This window comes from Littorina saxatilis, linkage group LG1 (assembly GCF_037325665.1).
Source record: "Littorina saxatilis isolate snail1 linkage group LG1, US_GU_Lsax_2.0, whole genome shotgun sequence".
NCBI lineage: Eukaryota > Metazoa > Mollusca > Gastropoda > Littorinimorpha > Littorinidae > Littorina > Littorina saxatilis.
This window is the reverse complement of record NC_090245.1, coordinates 33,569,145-33,592,312: the sequence shown is the minus strand read 5'-3', so window position 1 is coordinate 33,592,312 and position 23,168 is coordinate 33,569,145. Positions and strand designations below refer to the sequence as shown.

Sequence of the window (23,168 nt, the reverse complement as noted above, 5' to 3'; positions counted from 1 at the left end):
AACTAAAACTGCTCATCAAACTGACTGAATATGTGTTACTCAAAACTAAATTAAAATGCAACCAATATTTCATCTTTTGATTTCTGTTGAGTCTCTGTTCCATCTTCATTTAGCTGAAGAAGGGGAATTAACTGCATTCAAACAGTTGGGCAATTTCACAAACCATGAACTTCACTCTGGAAATATTACTCACACGTTTTGGAAGGTACAGCGAACAACTAATGATATTCACATTAGGCCAAAAAAAAAATGGTCTGTTTCTGGTCACCCGACCGACCCTAAATTTCGGCGCCGACCCTAAACTTTTTTTTTCCAAACTCAAAAAATTTTCCCATTTGTCCAAGCTCAAGATGTAAGATGTCTCAAGTCTTCTTTTCTGTTTCATCATGGAAATATCAGACCAGGTAAACAAAGAAAAACATGTCATACTCTTTCAGTCTTTGTCACATCCTGGAACGCCGAAGAAGAAGAAGAAGTCTTTGTCACAGATTTGTAAATGTGTTGAGTGTCTTGTCTCTATGTATAGTGAATCCAGTCTCTTTGCGCGATTTTTAAAGTTAGTTTTATTGGTCTACATTTGGGGGAAAAAAAACACAAAAAAACCCAAAAAAAAACAAAAATGTCTACCTACCTACCCTATTTTTTTTAGCCATGTTACCAGAAACAAAAAATTTTTTTTTTGTGGCCTTACCAACAAAAAAAGAGGATATTGTTATTCTTTCACAGATCTTCAATATCTCTGTTAATCTCTGGCCATCTGTGTTCTTCTTCTTCCAAGTTCACAAGAACTCTTGCAGCAAATTTCACACAAAGCTACACGTCACAATGCTTCGAAAACGACAGCAAAACACTTAATAAACAACCGTACCTCTCCTCTCTGGAGATGTCGACGCCGATGCTGGGTGCCGAGCTGATGTTGTTCTTGATGGTCTGTCCAAGGTTACGCATCACCAGCTTCACCGCCTGGCCCGCTGCTTGCACATAGCTGAGCAACACACACAACACACTGGTAAGATAGGCACGTCATAACATATAATCATGTAGCAACACACACACAACACACTGGTTAGATAGGCAGGTCATATCATATAACCCTGTCACGTTTCCTGCATGGAAATGCAGGTTGATTTGTCCGTGTGATCATGCTTTTCAAGCCCTGACACTTTCCCTTTGAACTTGGGATCTTTATCATGAGCGTGTGTGCACAAAGGATGTTCAGGCACAGGGAGTTTGCACAAAGTTGAATCTGAGAACTAAATCTCTGGCTGAAACTGGGTTCGAGCCAATGCCCATACTGATGAACTAGGTACAAAGCCAGCACGCTACCAACTGACCTACTCCGGACTGTGATTGAGAATAAGATGTGAGCATCAGTAAGAGTTAACCCTGATCCTTGCACTGTTATTTGCTTTTGTTTTACATGGGTGACAATCTACAAGAAACATACATTTTAATTAAAAGTCCTAAAGACATACTTGGTAACCGTAAAACACAAACACAACACAAACTTATGCAAACATGCACAAAACACACAAGACAGAATGTAAATTCAGCTAGTGATTCCTGGGATCGCTACACAAACTTACATGAAAAATGTAAACTCTTGCTAAAGAATCCGGAAGAATGAACATTCTGCAGTTTGCAGTGCCACTCACCATTCATATTTGCTGTTGAGGAGTTCCTTTAGTTGCGGTAGTAGAACTGTGCATAGATCCAGATTCCACAGAGAGCTGGAAAAGCAGATACAAAATCCTGTTACAGCTTGCACTGAACATTCTTCAATATCTGAATAAAATGATGTGATTGATGTTGGCTTCAATACAAAGGCAAATAGGATGTGTGCTTGAGTGAATGTGTGTGTGTCTGGGGGGGGGGGGGGGAAGATTGTGTGTGTGTGTAATTGCGTCTGTGTGTTTATGCGCATGTGTGCAGCCTACGTGTGTGCGTACATGTGTGTGTGTTGTGCATCCTGTGTGTGTGTGTGTGTGTGCGTGCGTGCGTGCGTGCGTGTGTTTGTGCGCGTGTGTGTGTTGTGCATGTGCAGCCTGTGTGCGTGCGTACGTGTGTGCCTGCCTCTGTGTGTGTGTGCCTGTCTGCCTGCCTGTGTGTGTGTGTGTGAGCATGTCTGTGTGTGCCTGTATATATGGCAGCAAAGCATAACCATTATGGAACTCACGTTTTCATGTTCAGGACATTGAGGACATCCACAAGCACAGCAGGGTCGTGCATACTGACTGCTGAGTCAATGGCCGTCTGCAAGGAAAAAACAAAGTTAGACCTCGCACATCAGGATAGGTTCTACATATAATAGAATAGAAAAGCTGAAGTAAGATGAACCAAGTAACCCCCTTTTCCCCCAAATCTGCATCGATAATAAGTTCAGTGAATATACAAGTCTCCCCAAAACAGGGATGGGACTAAGGTAGAGACAAAAAAGCTTGCTGAGGGGAGAGGAAAAATCACAAACATGGGCTATTTTATGTGTTTGGATTGACTGGAAAAGCATACTTGGTGCCGATCCCGCATACAAATCCCATCCCTGCAACCAACATGTATCACATCACATCAAATCAGCCGATACAGTCCACACACTGCCCTACCTTTGTGTTGCCCGAGGTCCACATGGCACGAACAATCTGCAGGTTACGACTGCGCCCCGCCAGCACCGTCATCATTGGGTTGTGTCCCTTGGTCACCAGGTCGTGAAGGTCGTCTTCTGACGTGGCCCCCTGAGCTCTGGCTGCTGGCTGCCTCTGTGGACATGGTGTCACATCATCCAGATCAAACTGATCACTTTATCATGACACTTTCTGAATCAGCTCTGAAAACTGTGACTGCTGATTGCTTACAACCTTTTGATGTCGGTGACATTCATCATTACGTAAACATTACTACGAAAAACACACACACATACACACAACATCTGAAAAAGAAAAGTACTGACGTAAACAAAATCACGAATCAAAAGCCATGTGAGGCAAATTCTAAAATAGTTTAATTATAGACAAAAGAGAAACATTCACAAGTGTGTCAACCTAGTGGTCTTTGAAGTGGACGGACATAAAACTGAACCAATAATTTAGCATATCAAAATATTTGAACTTGCAATGAAGATTATTACACGAACTCTCTTAATCATTTTTGTTTCATGTCTGTTGTATTGAGGTTGTATGTCTGTTGTATTGGTTCTTGCAGGCAGTTTCATACCTTCGTGCCTAACCTGGCAACAACACTAAACTTGAAGGTGGATGTTTAGTTTACGAGAAACTTACACAAAGAACTAAATAAATGATTCAACAAACTTTACAGCAAACAGTCGTTTTAAGACACCCAATAAAAATAAAATAAAATAAAACTCAATTTTCACTCAAATTACTAATACTGTAATGAGGAGCAAAGCAGTGGTTTATAACTACTTTCTAGTGCTGATCTCAACAGAAAAAACAAAAACAAACAAAAAATTAGCTGGGGATTTGAAATTGATGGAAAATCTTAAAAGTTGGTAAAAATTAAAAAAAATGCCTGTCTGAATCCTTGACTCACAGGCAAAAAATCTTCAGCATTGATTCCACCTGGCTCCTCCCGAGGGGATCGCTGTTGCTGTGGTGGGGGTGACCTTTCCACGGGGCGCTGTGGAACATTCCGATTGCCCTGGGGCGACCTTTCCACGGGTCGCTGAGGAACGTTCCGGTTGGTCGATTCCTTCTTTTCGACTGCTCGCTGGCGCACTGGTTGAGACTCTGATGATGCTGCTGGAAATGGCAAGAGACAGGGTGAGAAATGCGAGTCAACAAGCACTAGGAAGAGAAACATGGTTAGTTCCCTTAAATGAAGAGCTAGAAACACAATCTTCCAAGAAAGCAATACAAAGAGTACAAAAAGCAAAAACCTTCAAAACACAAGGGCGCTAATAAGCAAGTGCTTGTCTGTACAATTTACAAAAAAATCTTTGCTTGACATTTGATGATTCCACAGTGCAAAAATATCCTTATGGGTGTGGGAAAGGCAGTGGGTGAAAAGAGGGCAATCAAGTCAAATCATTTTGTGATCTGTTCAAGTCTCTCATTGAATGCGAGACATTCGTGCACATGTAAGCATGCACCAAGTTTTATGCACACACATACACACACACACACTCTCTCTCTCTCTCTCAAATGTACAAACCAAAAACAACAACAATAAACCAACACGACTTTACAGCAACTTACTCTCTTCAGGTGGTGGCTGGAATTTTTCCACTTTTTTAGGGGCAGCATGCGCTGTAAGGCGAAACAATCCATGCTGTCAGCATCACACACACTTCAAACACAATCACTTGAGCAAACAGCAATTTTTTGGTCTTAACTAGACACTTCATGGAATCAAACAGCTTTTCTCACTACCGTGTGCTGGCCATACAAAGTAAAACATTTACATGCTAAAACAAGTGTCAACAGAAGCAACTGCCTTTTTGGTAAATGATCTATTGCCTTCTTTGTAAAGAGTCATCTCAAACATTTTGGAAGCACGCCTTTTAATTACCGACAGGAAAGTTATCATTTTCAAGTTGTAGTCATCAAAATGATCTCACACAATAATCTACCAGTAACAATTACCATGACATGACTATAGATAACAACAACAAAAGCTAAAGGTTCAGAAATGAATAAGCACATTTATGTGCATAAGCTTGCCCTGTGTTGCATATAAATGAAGTGAAAAGACAACACTCCAGTACCTATGCTTGGAAGCTCTGGGTTAAATAACCATTTTTTATAAATATGATTTTGTTAGTCTCCACTACAATCCATTTTTTATTTCCCAATTTAAAAAAAAATCATCAACCCCTCAGTCAGCATTATCACATTTACATACCAATTTCTTCGACCCATACATTACAGATTTATCAACAGCAAAAGTTATTCAGACAACATTCCCCTATAGGGCACAACAATGCAAGCTACTTGTCCATCCTCCACCCCACAACCCGATATTAAGCAGAAGAAAAGAGTGATCTACCAAGAACATTGCTTTTGTCAAAGTAACCCAGCAAGGCAACATTCTCTCTCATTCTACAAACATAAAAGCTATCCTTGCAGCAAATTTCACATTCTTCTCATCTCGAAAATAGTGCATACTTTCACTGGCTCAAATGTCAAAACCCTTTTGCTCACAAAAGACAAGCCTGATTAATAAACTAACACAGAAAGCCAAAGACAGAAATTGAATACACTATTTCATCCTAATAGCATGCACAAATAATCCTGCAACTTATCCCGAGAGTGAAGCAACATCTTGAAAATAAATGCAAACAGAAGTCTACACCAAAGAGCTCATTCTTCTTCACAATAAGACCGACATGCAGGTAAAAAACCAAAGGCCCTGGTCCACTTCCCATTGTCTGAAGCATGTACACATTCACAAGCCCCAAACCTTGACTGAACAAAAGTGTTTCTTTTGTGGGGAAAATAGCACCTGGTAATGTGAGAACTTTCAGCGAGTACAAACCAAAGTACCCCACCAGCAACACGGTATTTCTGCTGTACGCACAGAACACTGTGTACCTGTTTTTGCTTTATGTACAGAAAACCAGGTACACACCTTTGTACATCACCCTTCTAGCGCATAAGGTAAGTAGTGCAGTTTGCAATAAATACAAATATGTTTAGTGCAGTAAAGGTCCCCAAGCTCTTGTGTTCCGACAGCAGGATACATTGAGTTTTTACCCTTACACGGGGTTCGTGTGTATCGCTGTCTTGTTTTCCTATGCCCCACAGTAGTACTGTTATGCTGGCCTGTATCAACACACACAGTAAACACACACACAGGTAGAAAAAATGATTATTATTTCCTTCAGACCCTGCCAAATGTCTTGCACTTCCTTTTTCATTCGCTGTCAACCATTGTGGGGCTTTTCCAGAGATGAATTCGGGAAAATAACTCTGTTGGAGTGTTTAGGGACTGTGGAGGGGATGCATTCGATGAAGGGGAGGCAAGTTTGCTGAGATAAATAGCTCAGTGGGAATGGAATAACCAGTAAGTTAACAGCGAATAATGAGCTCCAATCTGCTCGCTTTTTTGCTGTTAACACAAAATCCGTTAAATAGATTTTTTGATTTTTTAAACATGCAGTTCAGAAAGTATTAAACAATGGCGACTGCACGTGAGAGGGAACAATAAAGAGACCAAAAAGCAATGTACTCACGTTAAAATGACGAACACAGAACGAATAACAGCGTCGACGTTTTGACCTAAGGGTCTTCTTCAGGCACAAAAACACAAAAATACACACACAAAAAAGAAGAAGAAAGACGATAGAACAGATAAAGAGGAGAATAACTGACAAAACAACTGCACTGCACAAACCAACAAATGACAAAGCTTTTGTCATTTGTTGGTTTGTACAGTGCAGTTTTTTTGTCAGAGCTTTGTCATTTGTTGGTTTGTGCAGTGCAGTTGTTTTGTCAGTTATTCTCCTCTTCATCTGTTCTATCGTCTTTCTTCTTCTTTTGTGTGTGTGTATTTTTGTGTTTTTGTGCCTGAAGAAGACCCTTAGGTCGCAACGTCGCTGTTTTCGTTCCGTGTTCGTCATTTTAACGTGAGTACATTGCTTTTTGGTCTCTTTATGCAGTTCAGAGCTCATTAGTCACTGTGATGGCAACTGGTTGTTCCTAATGATACACATAGCTCAGCCTCATGCTCAAGTGTGCCCCGCATTTATTTCACTCTGATGTAGCAGATTATTAGTACAGGCAGAAAATTCTTATTTTGTTGTGACAAAACTTCCTTGTTCATGTCATGTATTTCACTCTTTTTGATACAGTAGAGTGTTAGTATGTGCACAAAGTTTTTCAATTTCTTTATGAATATCACACTTTTGTTTTGGTATAATAACACACTTGTTTTTAATCATTACACGCCTGGCAGTTAGCACACAACACTCTGTGTGAGACACACACAATGTGAAAAGACACTGCACACCCGTCTCACCTTGTCTGGAATTGACTTGAAAGAGTTCTCTGTATTCTGCCGGATTCTGGATGTCTGCGCCAGACGGATCCTCAGGGTCGTCACTTTTATCCCCAGGTTCTTCAACCTTCTTTGGCTCACTGAAGTAGAGAGAACACTACTGGTGAGTTTCCTTGAATTTGCCGAATTAAATATCGCAAATGAATTAAATGAGTTATATATTACATCCATGCTCTAATTTTCTTTCAACACTTTAACAGACATGGCCAGAATAATCAAGGGGAGGGGACACAGGTTGTTTGTGTATTTGTAAAGTTTCTGATTTTTTTTCCTTCGTTCGTGCCAATGTCCTTGCTGTTGTTCTTATCAAAACTTGAATCAGCCTCACTATCATTCCAACGAGTTTCAGGACAAATGAGAACCTCTCCAAACTTGAAATAATATCAAAGGATAAAGGAGAATCTCTTCAAACTTGAGGCAGCTTCCAAGGAAGAAATGAAAATTGTGCTAAACGTAAAGCAGATTTTGATCAATTGAAAATCTCTCGAAATGTGAAGAAATGGTAATCAAATGAGAATCTCTGCAAACTTGAACAAGTAAAAGTACCACAGGCAGTGTCAGTCCATCTTTCTCACCTGGCTTGTCGTGTGGATTGTGTTGGCGGTCTTTCTGTGACAAAACTTTTTCGGCTGCTGAAATATAAAAATAGGTCCTCATTATTCTTTCCAGGGACTGAAAAGAATTTCTATCAGGCAAGACAATAAATGTGCAATGTCAGATGACTGAAACTGAAGGTTTTTTTTACAGAACATTACCAATAAGCAAATGACTAAATTAGACAAATGCTCCGGTATTTACAGTCTCTTTAATTTTGTGGATTCTAACAGAAAACAAAAACACTTGCATATTGCCTTGGAAGGAAACACGCACTGTTCAACATTGTTCAATCTGACTGCTTGGTAAGTAAATCCATTGTCTATTAAAGAAGTGATGCCAATATCTTTCAGTCTGACAATGTGTATCAGAGTAGGTAAGCCATTGGTCATCAAAACCATTGTTCCTCTTTTCTCTATCACCATCAATGCTGATGCACTTACTTGTTCAAGCTGCTGGGTTCTCGATGAAAGCTGTTGGAGCCTGCTCCATTCCCTCCCAGTGGTCCTACTTTCTGTAAACACAACATGTCTTCCTTAGCATTCCCCTGTCTGTGTCTTTTGCGAGCGCACACACACACACACGTGTATGACTGTACAACTAGGTTCCTGGTCAAACTTATGAAAAATGGGTTCAGACACTTCCACTGATTAATTTCAGATACATTTTTGTGAAATGCTTCTTCATAATCCTATGAATACAGTTGATACTTGAAAGAAATACAATTTTCATTTTTTGTTTCTGCTATGGTCCTTTGATTAAATGGGTTCATCAGGAGACATGTGGGTTTATCTATAAATAGATTTCACCAACACATGGTATGATATTTATTATTTTCAAACAAATTTCTTGGTAATTAACAAATGAGATTGAACGTTATTATCGTTTGCTGACATGATACCGTCAAAAAAATGGTTTAAAGAATGGCTACCTCACTTTTTTGGGTGAACCCATTTGTTCTGAGAAACGACAAGTGTGTGGACCCATTTGTGCGGGTTTAACCGACACACTTGTATCAGCGATGTATCAGCCATTCGGTTACACAAAGCATTGAAAGGTTTACACACACACACACACATTTTTCATGTGATCACACATCAACAGAAAAATAGCACTCTTTCAGTACACATTCATCAACAGTATCTAAAGAAGTGAACTTACCTCTAAATCCACTACAAATGATGTCACATTTGTCTTATTAAAAGATGCCGCGATCTGCAAAAGAACAGATGAAACCAGTAAAAATAACGATCTACAAGTGAATCCAACCATTCCATACTTAGCACAGAGGTCTAAGGGAAGCAACTCCACTCCAGCCATTTTTGGTATGTTCAAAAACTGCGGACATCGTTCCCCGAAAAGGCAACAGCATGCATAGAAATGCTCCCACACAGAATAAAACTACAACAGACACAAAAAATATTGCCTTTATCTGAATACAAAAGATTACAGTTCTGGAGAAAACCATTCAAATGATCACCAATCATCTTTTTTTTTCCAAAGCTCTCTTTTGAATCAGCACCAAATTGAACTAAAAAATGAATCGACAATTGGTGGTACATGTAGCAGGTTTACTAATCCTATATCCGGTGACCACATATTTGGACAGACTAGAACAGAATCAGAGAAAGAAAAAACAGAATGACAGAAAGAAAAAACAGAATGACAGAAAGAAAAAACAGAATGACAGAAAGAAAAAAACAGAATGACAGAAAGAAAAAACAGAATGACAGAAAGAAAAAAACAGAATGACAGAAAGAAAAAACAGAATGACAGAAAGAAAAAAACAGAATGACAGAAAGAAAAAAACAGAATGACAGAAAGAAAAAACAGAATGACAGAAAGAAAAAAACAGAATGACAGAAAGAAAAAAACAGAATGACAGAAAGAAAAAAACAGAATCAGAGAAAGAAAAAACAGAATGACAGAAAGAAAAAACAGAATGACAGAAAAAAAACATTCCTTTAATCCAGTGTCATCCCATCCTTACATCTAAAGCTAATACCAATTCTACAGAAAAACTAACTAAACTTATTTTAAGTGATGAAGTTGAGTGTTCAAAATCAGGAAATCATGACTGGAGGCCAAGTGACAAGGGGTTGTGCATGTTTTATTTTTGACTTGTAAATCTGAAATGATTTGACAATCAGAAAATCTATTTTGAAATCATATTTCAAATAAAAAATTCCTGGTTTCCTGATAAGGTTTTGTTATCCCTACACTGTACGCACAATATGATCCACAGAAGCCCATGAAATCCAGTACACTCACGAGTTGTGTGTTTGTGATGCTCAAATCACAGACTTCGCCCCAGCCAACGGCGACTGTGTCGTAACACTTGATGGGTTCCCAGCCGTAGACCTTCATCACGTCTTTTCCCCCGCTGTACAGGCACATTCCGTCAGGGTGGAATGCAATACACCTTTAAAAAAATTAAACAAAACAGAAAATCAGACTTGGCCAGGTGTGTGATTTTGATGTGACTCTGGCATAACTGCCTGTACACTTACTTACAAACAGTCAAACTCCTCGGAAGTACAACTGAAAAATAAAGTTTTGAATATTTTTCATCTTGTTTGAAATACAGTGGCAACTGCTTTGAAAGGAAGTCAAAAGTAAGTCATGGCCTAATGGCAAAAAAGGTGTAAATTCAATAACAGGATCAATGACTATCTAAACAGCAAGCGTCTGCCAGAACACTAACCAAAACATTCGAGTTTTTAGCATAGCCACATACACCCAGGAACAAGTTGATAAAACACACTGCCATGGTGCACTGACCTGATAGGATTGGTGTCTGCTTCAGTTGAACTCACTAACTGGAAAGTCTCAAGGTCCCAGAATTTGATCGTTCTGCAAACAGCATCACCAGGAGAAATAAAACAAATAGCCAGGTGACAGCATACACAAGACACAAGTTAAAAAAAAATCAAATAAAACAGCATGCAACTTCTTAAAACTGAACCTATTAAAAAAAATACAGGTTGCTGTCCTATACACTTTTGCATGACCCTTTTCGTGTGAAGGAAATTACAAATGATAAAATCAACTTTACATTCACCACCAATAATGAAAGACTTTTTTTGACTCAGCAATGTAAAACCACAAGCACAATACCAAATAGGTACATTAAAACCCCAACACAAACCAAGGGCCCTGCAGAAATATAGCAACAAAAAAGAAATTATGTATCGATTGGAGATTGGATTTCCCTTCTTTGAGTCATGTGACGTCAGAGGCCGACAAAACTTTATAATTTGGCTTTTCAGGTTGACCGAAACTTCAAAGGAACTCAACAAAAAAAAACGTCATGTGTTTGATTGCATGTGTGTGTGCTGTTCAATGTCAAAACAACAACAAAGTGAGTACATGACGTGTGTTTTGTAGTTCCTTTGAAGTTTCGGTCAACCTGAAACGCCCAAATATGAAGCTTATGTGTTTGATTGCATACATGTGGATTGCATGCATGTGTGTGTGTGCTCGTTCAATCGTCAAAACAACAACAAAGTCATAAGTACCTGAAAGGAATTCGATCGATACATAAATGTTATTTGCGTGTTTGACCAAAATATGACATTTTACACAGATCGAGACAGTCATTGTTCACCTCGACCGCTAGCGCGGTCTCGGAGAACAATGACTGTCTCGATCTGTGTAAAATGTCATATTTTGGTCAAACACGCAAATAACGTATAATATTTACACGTTATGAAAAGTGAATTTTTAACATCCTAAATGGTTTGAAGACCAGGTAATATATCAAGAAATCATTTGTTGTGTCAAGAATTCCTGAGAAGAACTGTCATCCCTGCTGATGAAATGTATCAGATGTATAAGATGAGTTAAGGGCACCTGTCATTGCTGCCAGAGGCGATGAGCAGCTCATGGGGGTGGAACTCCACAGTGTTGACAGGACCCTTGTGCAGCTTGAGGTCTGTAATCAGCTTGCCTGCCGTCAGGTCCCACAGCTGTCCGCACACACAACAGCCCGCAAGATCAATACAGTGGAAAACCCCTATTAAGACCCCCCCCCCCCCCCTCCCTAATTTAAGACTTCCTCCCTTTTCTTTCTTTTTTTATTTGGTGTTTAACGTCGTTTTCAACCACGAAGGTTATATCGCGACGGGGAAAGGGGGAAGATGGGATAGAGCCACTTGTCAATAGGGCCTTTTACACCTGGGCTATTCTAGGCGACCTTGACCTTGGCCCGCTGTGCCTCGGGCAAAGTCAGCCACTTTTGCGCGTTGTTTGAATGGTGGAGCTGTACGATGGTGCACTAGCATTGCTGTTATAGCGTGTGTGGAAGTGATTTAAGACACCGTGAGAGATCACACATGGTCGATGTTGGATGGGTACCGTTTTCCAAACCCTCTAGAGATTTAGAAAAGTGCCGAAAATGGATTAAACTATGTGGAAGAACGATCGAGAGGTTCAACATCGAAAAAGTCAACAAAGACACCTACATTTGCACAAAACACTTCGTCGGGGGGCACTTGAAAATGACATGCTGTTTTTCTTCATAAGTATAAATGGAACAAAAAAGATTGTACCATGCTTTGACTTTATGTGCTGAGAGAGGAAGAAATGGTTTTAATGTAGCTTTTTCATATCCCCATAAACCAAAGTGTGATACTGCAGCTAGTTAGCAAAACAATTTCATTGAAAAACTAGACAGCAAGTGACACATAGTCTACAAACCAATGAACACGAAGGCATTTAAGAAACAGGATCATTCTTTTAATCTTGTCTAAAATTTTGAACATGAATCTCACTGCAAAAACACAATCTAACAGAAGTGGCAGAAAAACAAAACTACTTCAGCATACAAATGGCCCAAAGAATATGGTCTGAAATCAGACAAAAAGCATGACAGCTCGGTGCTTGCAGTTGCATACAACAAGAACACAAAAATGAAAAATAATGGTCAAACTGAACTATGTGTCGTTCAAAGGAAAAATGGTTTGCCTCAAGGAAAAAGACTTGAGAGACATCACATAACTGTACAAGCTCACAAGAACTATTGGTTGTAATCATGAGTACGACTAGACTGAAATGATAAATAATGTGCATCACAGTACTATTCAAGCACTAAAAAGTGCCTCTCACTAGCTTGTCACCAAATAAACAAAGTAGGTTGTAACAAAATTGCAGATTAATAAAAAAAATAGTTCAATCAATAGTATATATATGTGACTTGTCACACCTGACATTAAACTAGTGATTTCCATCACTATCCTTTTCAGGCATTAAAAATAGTTCAAAGCACCTAGCCCCACATAGAAGTAAGAGGCTCATTCACAAGCTAGTTAAAAGCTTTTCATTCTTTTGTTTTTCTCAAAAGAAAATTCATAGTATGACAACAGTATTCACAGCAGGCAGTTTTAAATCACGCAAGGGCATTCTCCAGGTGTGTTCACGAAATACATTGTAATTTTAAACAGAGACAATTTTCAGTTCACGCGTGAAGATGATTTTACTGACCAAGTTTCTCCCCATATATTTCATAACCCTGCAGGTGAAAATGGGAATACCAGCACAGAATAATTGTCAGTGAAAATTTAATACCAACACTTCAAACTACATCACTCATCATAAAACAGAAACTGTGACTCCAGAGTGGATTTAAATGAAAATCAAAAAGTGGAAAAACTCATACTCTGATAATTGACATTGTTGTCCAAGTGTTTCAAACTACATCACTCATCATAACTTGAACAGAAGCTGTGACTTGGATTTAAATGAAAATCAAAACGCGGAAAAACTCATACTCTGATAATTGTTGTCCAAGTGTTTCAAACTACATCACTCATCATAAAACAGAAGCTGTGACTTGGATTTAAATGAAAATCAAAACGCGGAAAAACTCATACTCTGATAATTGTTGTCCAAGTGTTTCAAACTACATCACTCATCATAAAACAGAAGCTGTGACTTGGATTTAAATGAAAATCAAAACGCGGAAAAACTCATACTCTGATAATTGTTGTCCAAGTGTTTCAAACTACATCACTCATCATAAAACAGAAGCTGTGACTTGGATTTAAATGAAAATCAAAACGCGGAAAAACTCATACTCTAATAATTGTTGTCTAAGTGTTTGTGTGGTTAAAAAAAAACAAATGTACCTGATCATGAATGAAATCAGAGCAACCCATATGTTCATTAACCATTCACTGCCACTGGTCCATACGCATACTCTTCAGTTTCAAAAAGGAGATGGGTATTGAAGAGGCAGTGCTACTGTTAGTGATTCAAAGTGCCATACATCCCATCCTAGTGCTGTGAAATGGGGATATATTCAATATTTCATGGAAGCTAACTAATATTTGCATGTATGCATGCAAACATACTGTGACAGTACTAATACAGTAAAAGCATTATTGAGGGTGAACAGCCTGCTTTGCTTGGTTTCAGTGAGGAGTAACAATACTAACAATAACAATATGAATAATAACATGCCTATGTTGTGAAATGTAAGTACTTGCCACCCCACCCCCCCGGACACTGGCAAAATCCCAGCAGAATGTCCCCATCTTCGCTGACGATTATGAAGTGTGCAGGTAGGTTGTCTGCCTCTGTGTCGGTTTTACCTCCGCGGTGTAGACGAAAAACTTTTCCACTTCTGCACATGTATGTATCTCAAGTTGAGCACATGGCCATAAAAAAGGCGATATATCTTCAAAGGATTTGTAAGTTTTCGCCTTCTTCTGGTCGAAATCGTTCTTTTTCTCAATCAGATAGTTCAGGATGTCAACAACACCGATCCTGGGTGCGTTTGATGGGTCACTTTTTTCTTCGGATGTAAAAGGATCGCGTGGTGGAAATCCGATCTGTCGAAGTTTTTCGGAAAGTTTTTCTTGCACGTCCTGTCTTGTAAAATCCGGATCGATCGGTAGTTCCAACTGCTGTGCAGTTTTTACAAGTTGCAGCAGACCATCTCGTCTGTATCCAGTAACAGTATCGACAGCGAGTTTGCCCGTACCCAAGGGGAGTAACTCGAAATGACTCAGCGCGCGGTCAGCTGTAAAAGGCCCTATTGTTTCTTGTTCACAAAAGCACTAATCAAAAATTTTCTCCAGGGGCTTGCAACGTAGTACAATGTATTACCTTACTGGGAGAATGCAAGTTTCCAGTACAAAGGACTTAACATTTCTTACATACTGCTTGACTAAAATCTTTACAAAAATTGACTATATTCTATACAAGAAACACTTAACAAGGGTAAAAAGAGAAACAGAATCCGTTAGTCGCCTCTTACGACATGCTGGGGAGCATCGGGTAAATTCTTCCCCCTAACCCGCGGGGGGTTTCCTCCCTTTTAAGACCTTGTTTTCTCAGACTTTCTGTTCATAACCTGTGTACATTGACACTGTTTAAAGAATCCCTCCTTTTTAAGACCTGATTTTCTCCGATTTGTTGACGTTTTAAATGGGGGTTTCCACTGTTCTTCATCATGCTTCTTCTCTTGACATGTTTACAAGTGAGGAACCCCCCTTTTAATGCTTTCCTCCTTGTACTTTTAAGACCTTGCTTTTTTCACATTTTCTCTCTATGAGCTCTGACATTTTACCCTATTTTAACCCTTTCGCTGCCAATCAAAACTTCCTGACTGCCAGGGAATATTGGAGTTCGGGGTGTAATAATTCACAAAAAATTCTAGCTCCAAACTGGCAGTAGGTAGAAAAGTAAAACCTATGTTATTTTTAAAAGAAATTCAACCAATCTGTTTTTAGTATCTAATCATGGAAATAATGCACAAGTGCAGGACGGGTATACCCGTCCTAAGGCAGTCAAGGGGTTAAAACCCGATCTCAGATTTCAGTGATAAAAGATTTTAGCGTTAAAACGGAGGTTTCACTGTATAAACACCATGCATACAGCTGTTCAAAAATATATTGCAGCCTTCAAAAATCCTGGCTCATATCTCCCTTTCGTGACTTTATTTTTGTTTAGAGGCTCATGTCTCTGATCTACATTCTACTTCACTTGGCTGGTATGGAAAAACAGACGGTAAAAATCAATATCATCCAACAGTTCACTCTGGTTTGCCTCTTTTTTGACAGATGCCCCCTCACCATAATCTCCATCCCTTGTACAGTTCTTCATCTGATTTATACCTTTCCTGACTCCATAATTCTCCCTGATCAGACAGTAGAACATGAAGTGCAAGTGTCACATACATTTGAAACACATCAAAGAGTGCTCATTGCAAGAATTTACATAAATATTTCCCCTTTCCATCAGCCATACACATGTATGTATCAACCTATGCAAATCACTTAAAGTTAACGTAACTCCTACCAGAACCAAACCACGTGAATGTTACCTTCCTTATGCAGGGATGGCCAAATCTCAATTTTAACTCGCCAGCCAGGCGATTAACTTCCAAGAAAGTCACCATCCCGCCAGAAATGTCGCTGGCCCGGTCCATACTTCAGTGTGTATATTCCTTTGAAACTCGACATTACAACCACAAATGTTACATTTGAGCAGAATGTTTACTGGCCAGCCGGGCGAGTTGCCAGACAATTTTTTACACGCCCCTGGCGATCGGGCAGACAATTTGACCATCCCTGCTTATGAGCAAATCTAATTATTACAGACCCCAAACAAGGTAAAACCGACATGGATGCATCAACCGCGGACAATTAATTTCAAACAACATACCTTCACAAGCCCATCTTCTGAAGCCGAAGCAATCCAGCGCCCGTCAGGACTGAAGCGGAGACAACTGACACTCCCTGTGTGGCCCTGGAGATTCACAATTATTCACATACACAAGTCAGCTCAGATAATCAGCAATCTTTCTTCAACTATAGAAACACATTTTTGCATTAATGTGTGCTTTGCCATGTTTTCTTATATTTTAACAACATGACAGCACCCTTAAGGGCAGGTGGGCCAGTGCAAAATTGACCAAATCGTTCAAAACACTGTTTTGGGTATTTTAGCAGATTATGTTTCCATAACATACCTATCATCCATGTGTGTCGGTGTTTTTGTCAAAAGTGTCCTATTTATCTGTCAATAAAGACAAAATGTGAACATGTGTGGCATTGATTGTCTTCTGTAGTCGATATTCCCCCGCCAAAAAATGTCTCATTTCAAAGGCTAGTTACGGCTTTGTCCTCAGCAAAACAGTGCATTCACGACATACGAAACTGCGCAGCAGCTCTTGACCTATAACATGACATCAGTGTTTTGATGAATGTTCCATTCACTCAACCACTTGTCCGTTGCAAAGGCAGCAATCGTAATCGAACGGAAATGTCCTTATTTGGAAGGTACTCGACATCCATTGGTTCGTTTCATAAACCGAAATCGGGAACCAGTTTACTTTGTGAGTGCGCATGCTCAGCTTACGAATTTTGCATACGGAAACTACCGAAGAGACTCTCGGCCACGACGGGAACACCCGAAGTTCACTCGGTTTTACAACATCCTGGTTACACATCAAACGATCGGTGACAACCGAAAGCGAATTTTTCCTTGAGAAACAACCTTTGATACGATAACAATGGCTCGAAATAAGAAAAAGAACAATGTCTTTATTAGTTCGGTTAGCAACAACAAGTAGTTCCGCTGGTACTAGGCCAAAGTTTGGATTCTGTCGGTGTTTCCGATACAGAGGAAAGCTTTGATCTCCACGCAGATCCACAGGTCGCCATTTCCGAACACGCCATGCAGCACACTTTTTACGTCTCGGCACTGGCTTGCTTTGCGCTGAATTTGAGTCAGTTTCTGTGCAGTATCTCCTCGACAAGCAAGTTGAGCATTTGCTACGCAAAAAAACAAAAACAGGAGAAAGTATCCAACATCAGTCAGATTATCGGTAGTGTTTGCTGGGCCTGCCATTTCCCGAACGAAACTGGATCAGCAACTGTTTGTATCAATCTGCACTTTCGTAAATTCCGTCACTGTCTTGACGAACTGTGTCATTTTCTTCACCGCGATACACAGTTCATTGCGAAGAGCTTCCTCAGTAAATCGTTCAGATTCCACGTACGATTTGTTGTCAAAAAACAACTCAAACGAAAGTTTCAAACTCATCATCCTCCATCTTGCTTGTCGAAGCACCAAAGTACTGTATCGATGTAAAAACAAAAGCAGAAAACTTCGAGGAAACCAACAAATCGACGAGATAACGGAAGGAAATAAGTATCGTTCTGGCTCAAGTAAGTTACCGTTAAAAATACCGTTATTCTCGCATGCAAATACAAACGAGAATCGGGTCATTGATACACGTTTAGCGCTGGGGCAGTATCCCCATGCTGGTTGACAGAGGGAAAGAAGGGATGGACGCATAAATTCTCTGCTGGCGTGCTAAAGGCTAAGTAGTTTGCAATTCAAATAAACTAAGCTGTTCATTCATAACACAGATTTGTCCTTGTGTGTCTGTTTCAATAGTGTTTCTGTGGTATTCAATCTTCAATGTCGTTTTTCTCAGTTCAGCCATTTTGCCTACGGTTACGTCTTGGGTTACGCGATTTCTCTGGCTGTAATTTAGCTAGAGCAATATTTTCTTTTGTAGTTTGTGCAGAATATAACATTCTGGGGGATTACGAAGGGATTTTGCTGAAATTTTATTATAGTCATATCCAGATTATTTCAAAAAATAATTTCGCAAGCGTTACCCTAAAGTTTGACAGTTGTAACAAAGAAGTGTTCCTAACTCCAAATATAAATATAATAAACAAGATCTGCTTCGTAATCCCCTAGAGCATACCCAGAAGGATAAAATAAAACAATAATTAGAAGTGTGACAATCACATCTGATGAAAATCCGTGTATCTCCTGTACTCCACTTTTGTCTGTATTTTGACTGTTTTTGTCGCGTAAAACAAAAACCAGCAACCGAAAATACAAAAAGTGACTATTCTTTGTCATCATTTGTTCATTTCTTTCATAAAATAACATTCAGACACAATAAAACATTCAAAATTAAAAAAAAGGTAGTGCACTGGCCCACCTCCCCTTAACTTACATGAGACTGCTTCAGCTTCAACATGCAGCACATCAATCTTCACAAGCTTTTTTTTTACCAACATTTCAAAGAAAGCATTCATATGACTTCCATGAACACATCCACTCCCTTAAAACTAGTCTGCAATTCTGAGAAATTCTTTCTTTCTTTCTTTATTTGGTGTTTTACGTCGTTTTCAACCGTTCAAGGTTATATCGCGACGGATTCTGAGAAATGTTCATCTGCTGTCCGAGTCTGAACAATGACTACACTATTTAAAAGCAAAATTAGTTACAACCAGTGAGGAAATAAATTTCAAAAACGACAATAACTGAGTTACAACTTACACTGTTACAGGCATGGGAACAGGAAATCATCAAAAAGGAGGAAAATAATGCGGGGGGTGCGGGGGCTGACAGGCCCCTGCCAGGGGGTCAGGGGGCAATGCCCCCTGAAGCTGAGGGTTTTTGGCATTTTCCACACCTAAAATGTGCACCAGGAGACACCATAACTTTACAAAACAGTGCACTTGAAACTGCAGTCATTTCTCACCAATGTGTTCAAAATCGTTAACAGAGAACTCCACTGTGTGTTCTTTTTTGACTTTGCCTATCGTCAACCAGATCAAAGTCTTCACTCTCTCCTCAAGCCAACCAAAATTCCATTTGTTTTTCACACTTGAGTTGATTTCGGCCGCAAGGGCCTTTTTGCTTTTCGTAATTCGTCGATGCATGGTGACCAAATTGGCGCGTGGTCTAGAAACTGCACGATCCGTAAAAACAAAGAAAGCGCACGGAAATCTTCGGCAAATTCCGGAACAAGCATAAAACCACTTGCTCGGCTGTTTCCGACAGCATTCTTATCATCCTGGGGTTGTACTCGACAAATTTCGTACAAGCAACATTCAGTCCAAATAAGAATACGCCAATTGAGAATAAACTATCGCCGATGGAAGCTGTTACGCGGATGAAAGTATCCCCCCCCCCAATTTTCTCAACGGATTTACACCGATCTCAGAAACGACCCTGGGGCTCATCAAAAAGGCGGAAGATTCTCTTGCCTGAACTTAAGCCTCAGGCAAAGATGAATCAAGCTCTAGAGGTAAAGACAGACACAACAAACACAATGTTACCTTGTATGTGTAGATACAGCCTTTCCTTCGTATATCCCATAACTGAAACAGATGAATGAGCATTCACTTCATAACAGAGTTATCACAAGAAAACAGTATACAGTAATATGAATTTGTACATTTGAATTTCAGTAAGAAATATACAAAAATGTTTAGAAGACACAGAACACCAAAACCATACCACATTTTGTTAAGTATTACATTATGTTGAGCCAGATCCATCATTCTTCATGATTTTACCCTTCACTGTCATGTGTGAAAGTTCAAATGGTGACATAAAAAACAAAAAGCAACTGCAAATAATCAAACACCAAGTAACAGTAGTAACACACAAATTATCAAGTAACTGTCTTCATCTCACACAACAAAATAATGTCTTCATCTCACACAACAAAATAACAGTCTGACCTTGACATTGCAATCCATGGAGCCTGATGCTGTGTATTCCCCATAGGGATGGAAATCCAGGCTCTTGATGCCTGCCTTATGACCCGTCAATGTGCGTAAAACTATAATAAACAAAATCAACCAGCCTTAAGAAAATGGTACGGAATAAAACTCAATTCACTGACATTCTTTAGTTAAAGACGATAACAAAACATACACATAGCATCAACACACAAGATCATTCTCTGTTTTGGTAATCCATCTGCTACAAGTTAGTACAACTGAAAGTGAAACATTCACTCACCCTCTTCTCCACAGATACATTCCTTTCATGATTATTCTAATAATATAAAGACCAGGCCTCTCGAGATGGCACCTGAGGTGAAACTGAAAGACCAACCATTCTTAACAACTTTATTCTTATGATCACTCACTTTTGGCTTGTTCAAGATCCCAGACTTTGAGGGCACCAGATTGGGAACCAGCAACAACCAGTTCTTCTGCATGACCAAACCGTACTGCTTCAATTGTTGTTGTATGACCAGATAAGCTCTGCAAATGCAAACAAGCAACATGTTATCGTTATCATATGATACAAAACTAGACTCATCCTTTCGACAAAATGCTTATAAATACAGTAACTAAAGCATGCTTGAGCCAAGGAAACTTTCACTAGTTTCAGAATAACGAGTTTCGGATTCAAAATATTTCTCTTTAAAGTTTAAGGGTGATTCATTATAATGTACAAGGAGTTTGAAGCTATAATTCTGTACACTGTAAGCCAGAAAGCCAATATGATTCAAGACCGCTTGAATATAGCACTTGTACCTTGAAAGCAATGTTTGCCCTTTGTGGATATCGGATGTGTGGTTTCACTGATGCCATAAGCAATAAGCACACAGATGCACATTTCAGAAAAAAAGAGCAACTTTGACCAATGCTTTACTCAAGGAAAACAATGGACTGCTGCATCTAATTCTGATGGCAGAATAAGTAAAATACTAAAACAAATCTCACTGTTACACTTGTTCCATAAAACAAGAGAAATTCAGTGTTTTTTCTGTTTTTATTGTTATCTATTTTTGATTCGGGACATAAGCAGTCCATCTGTTTTGGAGTATAAATCTGCAGGAAAATTGTGAAAATGTTCAGTATGACTCACCATAATACAATGTGCCTTGCCCACAGACCACAGGTTGACTTTTCTGTCTTCTCCTCCCGTCACCATGACCCGCCCAGACTTGTGACCCAGTCCCAGGCAGTTCACATCGGCGCCGTGGGCCGTGAATTCCTCTGTTTAACAAATTATAATAGTTAATACATGTATGTAGTCTCAGTCACAACAAAAGCTATACATAGGATTTGCTAACCGAAACAGCACTCTAGTCTAATTGTGTCTTGCAATTCCAGTCAGGTTATTATGTGCATGTTTCCGTCACTTCATACTGTCCAAACTCACCGTCCATCATAACAATTATTGCTGTTTTTTTTTTATATATGCATTATATATATATATCAAATACAGACACTTGTAAGGCCACTACATGTATTACTACCATGAGTATTATCCAGCGTTGATTAACTCAAAGACCCCATTGATAGAGCTCCAAATATATATCATAAGAAATTTTCGCATGGAAGATGAATAGGTTTGAGGGGGGGGGGGGGTGGCATTAATATGGATCACTTTTGTATAATCATTATTCTGTACGGTTGCATACCCACTGTATATCTGTTCTTTTGGAAATGGGTTTACTACAGCTCTTTCCAAATTAAAAACAGCATAGTTATCACTTATGCTGAACATTATCCTAATAGTCATGCCAGGACCTTCTGAAGCCTCCAATGATTGTCTAATCATTTTAAAGAAGTTCCCGGTTTTAAATTATACATTATTTGAACTCATAGTCATAGTCATAAGGATAAGGATAAGATTTAGTAATTATTAATATTATACCCCCATGGCCATGGAAATTCAGGCTGCTTTCTCACTGGAGAAAGTGAGTTGCCATACAGCACCGTGCTACCCAATATTTTTTCTTCTTTCCTGCATATATGCATGTTCTTGTTTCAAGCCGTGAACTTTTCGCTGTGAGGTTGGGATCTTTATCGTGCGCATGCGTGCACATGGGGGTGTTCGGACACCGACGAGCACATGGGGGTGTTCGGACACCGACGAGTCTGCTCACTGAAGTTGACTCTAGGAAATAATCCCTTGCCAAACGTGGGGATCGAACCCATGGAGATAGAGCTCCCCCAGCTCATGACCCCAAGGAAAGCATTAGAGATGACGAGTGGTTATAGACCTTTTTGGTATTTGAGCAGCTCTCGCGAGACACGCTCTTTGTTATGCTTTGAACATCGCGAGAACTTCGAACCTTCGCTTGTGCAGCTCGCACGAGATCGCTGTACTATGCTGTACTCTGAAGCTTGCGAGAGATTATGAGAGCTTGGAATACCGATAGGGTCTATTGCATGCAGCCCATCGACAGGCCAGGGAATAATAAAACTAATCATTTTGGGAGATTCTTCCAGTACAACCCTTGACACCCCTGCACTAGAAATCATGTCTTGCAAACTTACACATTTTGCTGGAAGTCAAACTACTCTGTCACTGGCAGTACAACTTGTTCAAGGCACACAAATAATTATACAATTACAAGTAAAATGACACTTCTTTCTTTCAGATTCCGAACGTCAGTACAGTTCATAGATGCCAGAGAAATACAATAGTTATTATAATCATTATTAATACTAATGTCGCAGAGTCATAAATAGCTAAGCGCTAAAAATACTATTTAGCATGTCTAACTGTAGTAACTCTAACCAAAAACCGAATGACTGAGCCGTGTGTGCGAGTTTATCGCATCAGTTGGCGTGATACTTACGAAGTTTCCATGATCGTTTCGGGTTCGCCATGTTGTTAAAGCTTATGAAAAGGTAACACAATACTACTATCTACACATCACGGCGATCATTTATAGTTATGGACGGATATCAGTCACGAAACTTTCAAAAAAAGCACTCAATCTCGTTTAGCTCCTCGCCATTCCATGACTCAAGGCACTGGGAAGTATGGAGTAA

General features: G+C 39.5%; 1 protein-coding gene across 2 annotated transcripts in view; it reads right to left on the bottom strand.

Moving 5' to 3' along the window:
- The window catches only part of LOC138967572 (katanin p80 WD40 repeat-containing subunit B1-like), a 30,747-nt gene extending 7,600 nt beyond the window's left edge, over positions 1 to 23,147 (bottom strand). Inside the window, exons 1-20 of one of the 2 annotated variants that reach the window (XM_070340153.1) lie at positions 22,973 to 23,147; positions 21,247 to 21,377; positions 20,519 to 20,636; positions 20,106 to 20,206; positions 19,698 to 19,739; positions 16,270 to 16,353; positions 11,455 to 11,570; positions 10,384 to 10,455; positions 9,874 to 10,024; positions 8,764 to 8,817; positions 8,046 to 8,116; positions 7,584 to 7,640; positions 6,970 to 7,088; positions 5,712 to 5,774; positions 4,209 to 4,259; positions 3,544 to 3,752; positions 2,601 to 2,753; positions 2,177 to 2,253; positions 1,656 to 1,730; positions 869 to 985 (exon numbers count right to left, since the gene is read on the bottom strand). In XM_070340153.1, the coding sequence (XP_070196254.1) occupies positions 869 to 985; positions 1,656 to 1,730; positions 2,177 to 2,253; positions 2,601 to 2,753; positions 3,544 to 3,752; positions 4,209 to 4,259; positions 5,712 to 5,774; positions 6,970 to 7,088; positions 7,584 to 7,640; positions 8,046 to 8,116; positions 8,764 to 8,817; positions 9,874 to 10,024; positions 10,384 to 10,455; positions 11,455 to 11,570; positions 16,270 to 16,353; positions 19,698 to 19,739; positions 20,106 to 20,206; positions 20,519 to 20,636; positions 21,247 to 21,377; positions 22,973 to 23,003 (1,892 nt within the window). In that variant the 5' untranslated portion in view covers positions 23,004 to 23,147. The remainder of the gene's footprint in view (positions 1 to 868; positions 986 to 1,655; positions 1,731 to 2,176; positions 2,254 to 2,600; positions 2,754 to 3,543; positions 3,753 to 4,208; positions 4,260 to 5,711; positions 5,775 to 6,969; positions 7,089 to 7,583; positions 7,641 to 8,045; positions 8,117 to 8,763; positions 8,818 to 9,873; positions 10,025 to 10,383; positions 10,456 to 11,454; positions 11,571 to 16,269; positions 16,354 to 19,697; positions 19,740 to 20,105; positions 20,207 to 20,518; positions 20,637 to 21,246; positions 21,378 to 22,972) is intronic. The other variant, XM_070340161.1, reaches the window with a different exon arrangement.
- Between the last annotated feature and the right edge of the window lie 21 nt (positions 23,148 to 23,168).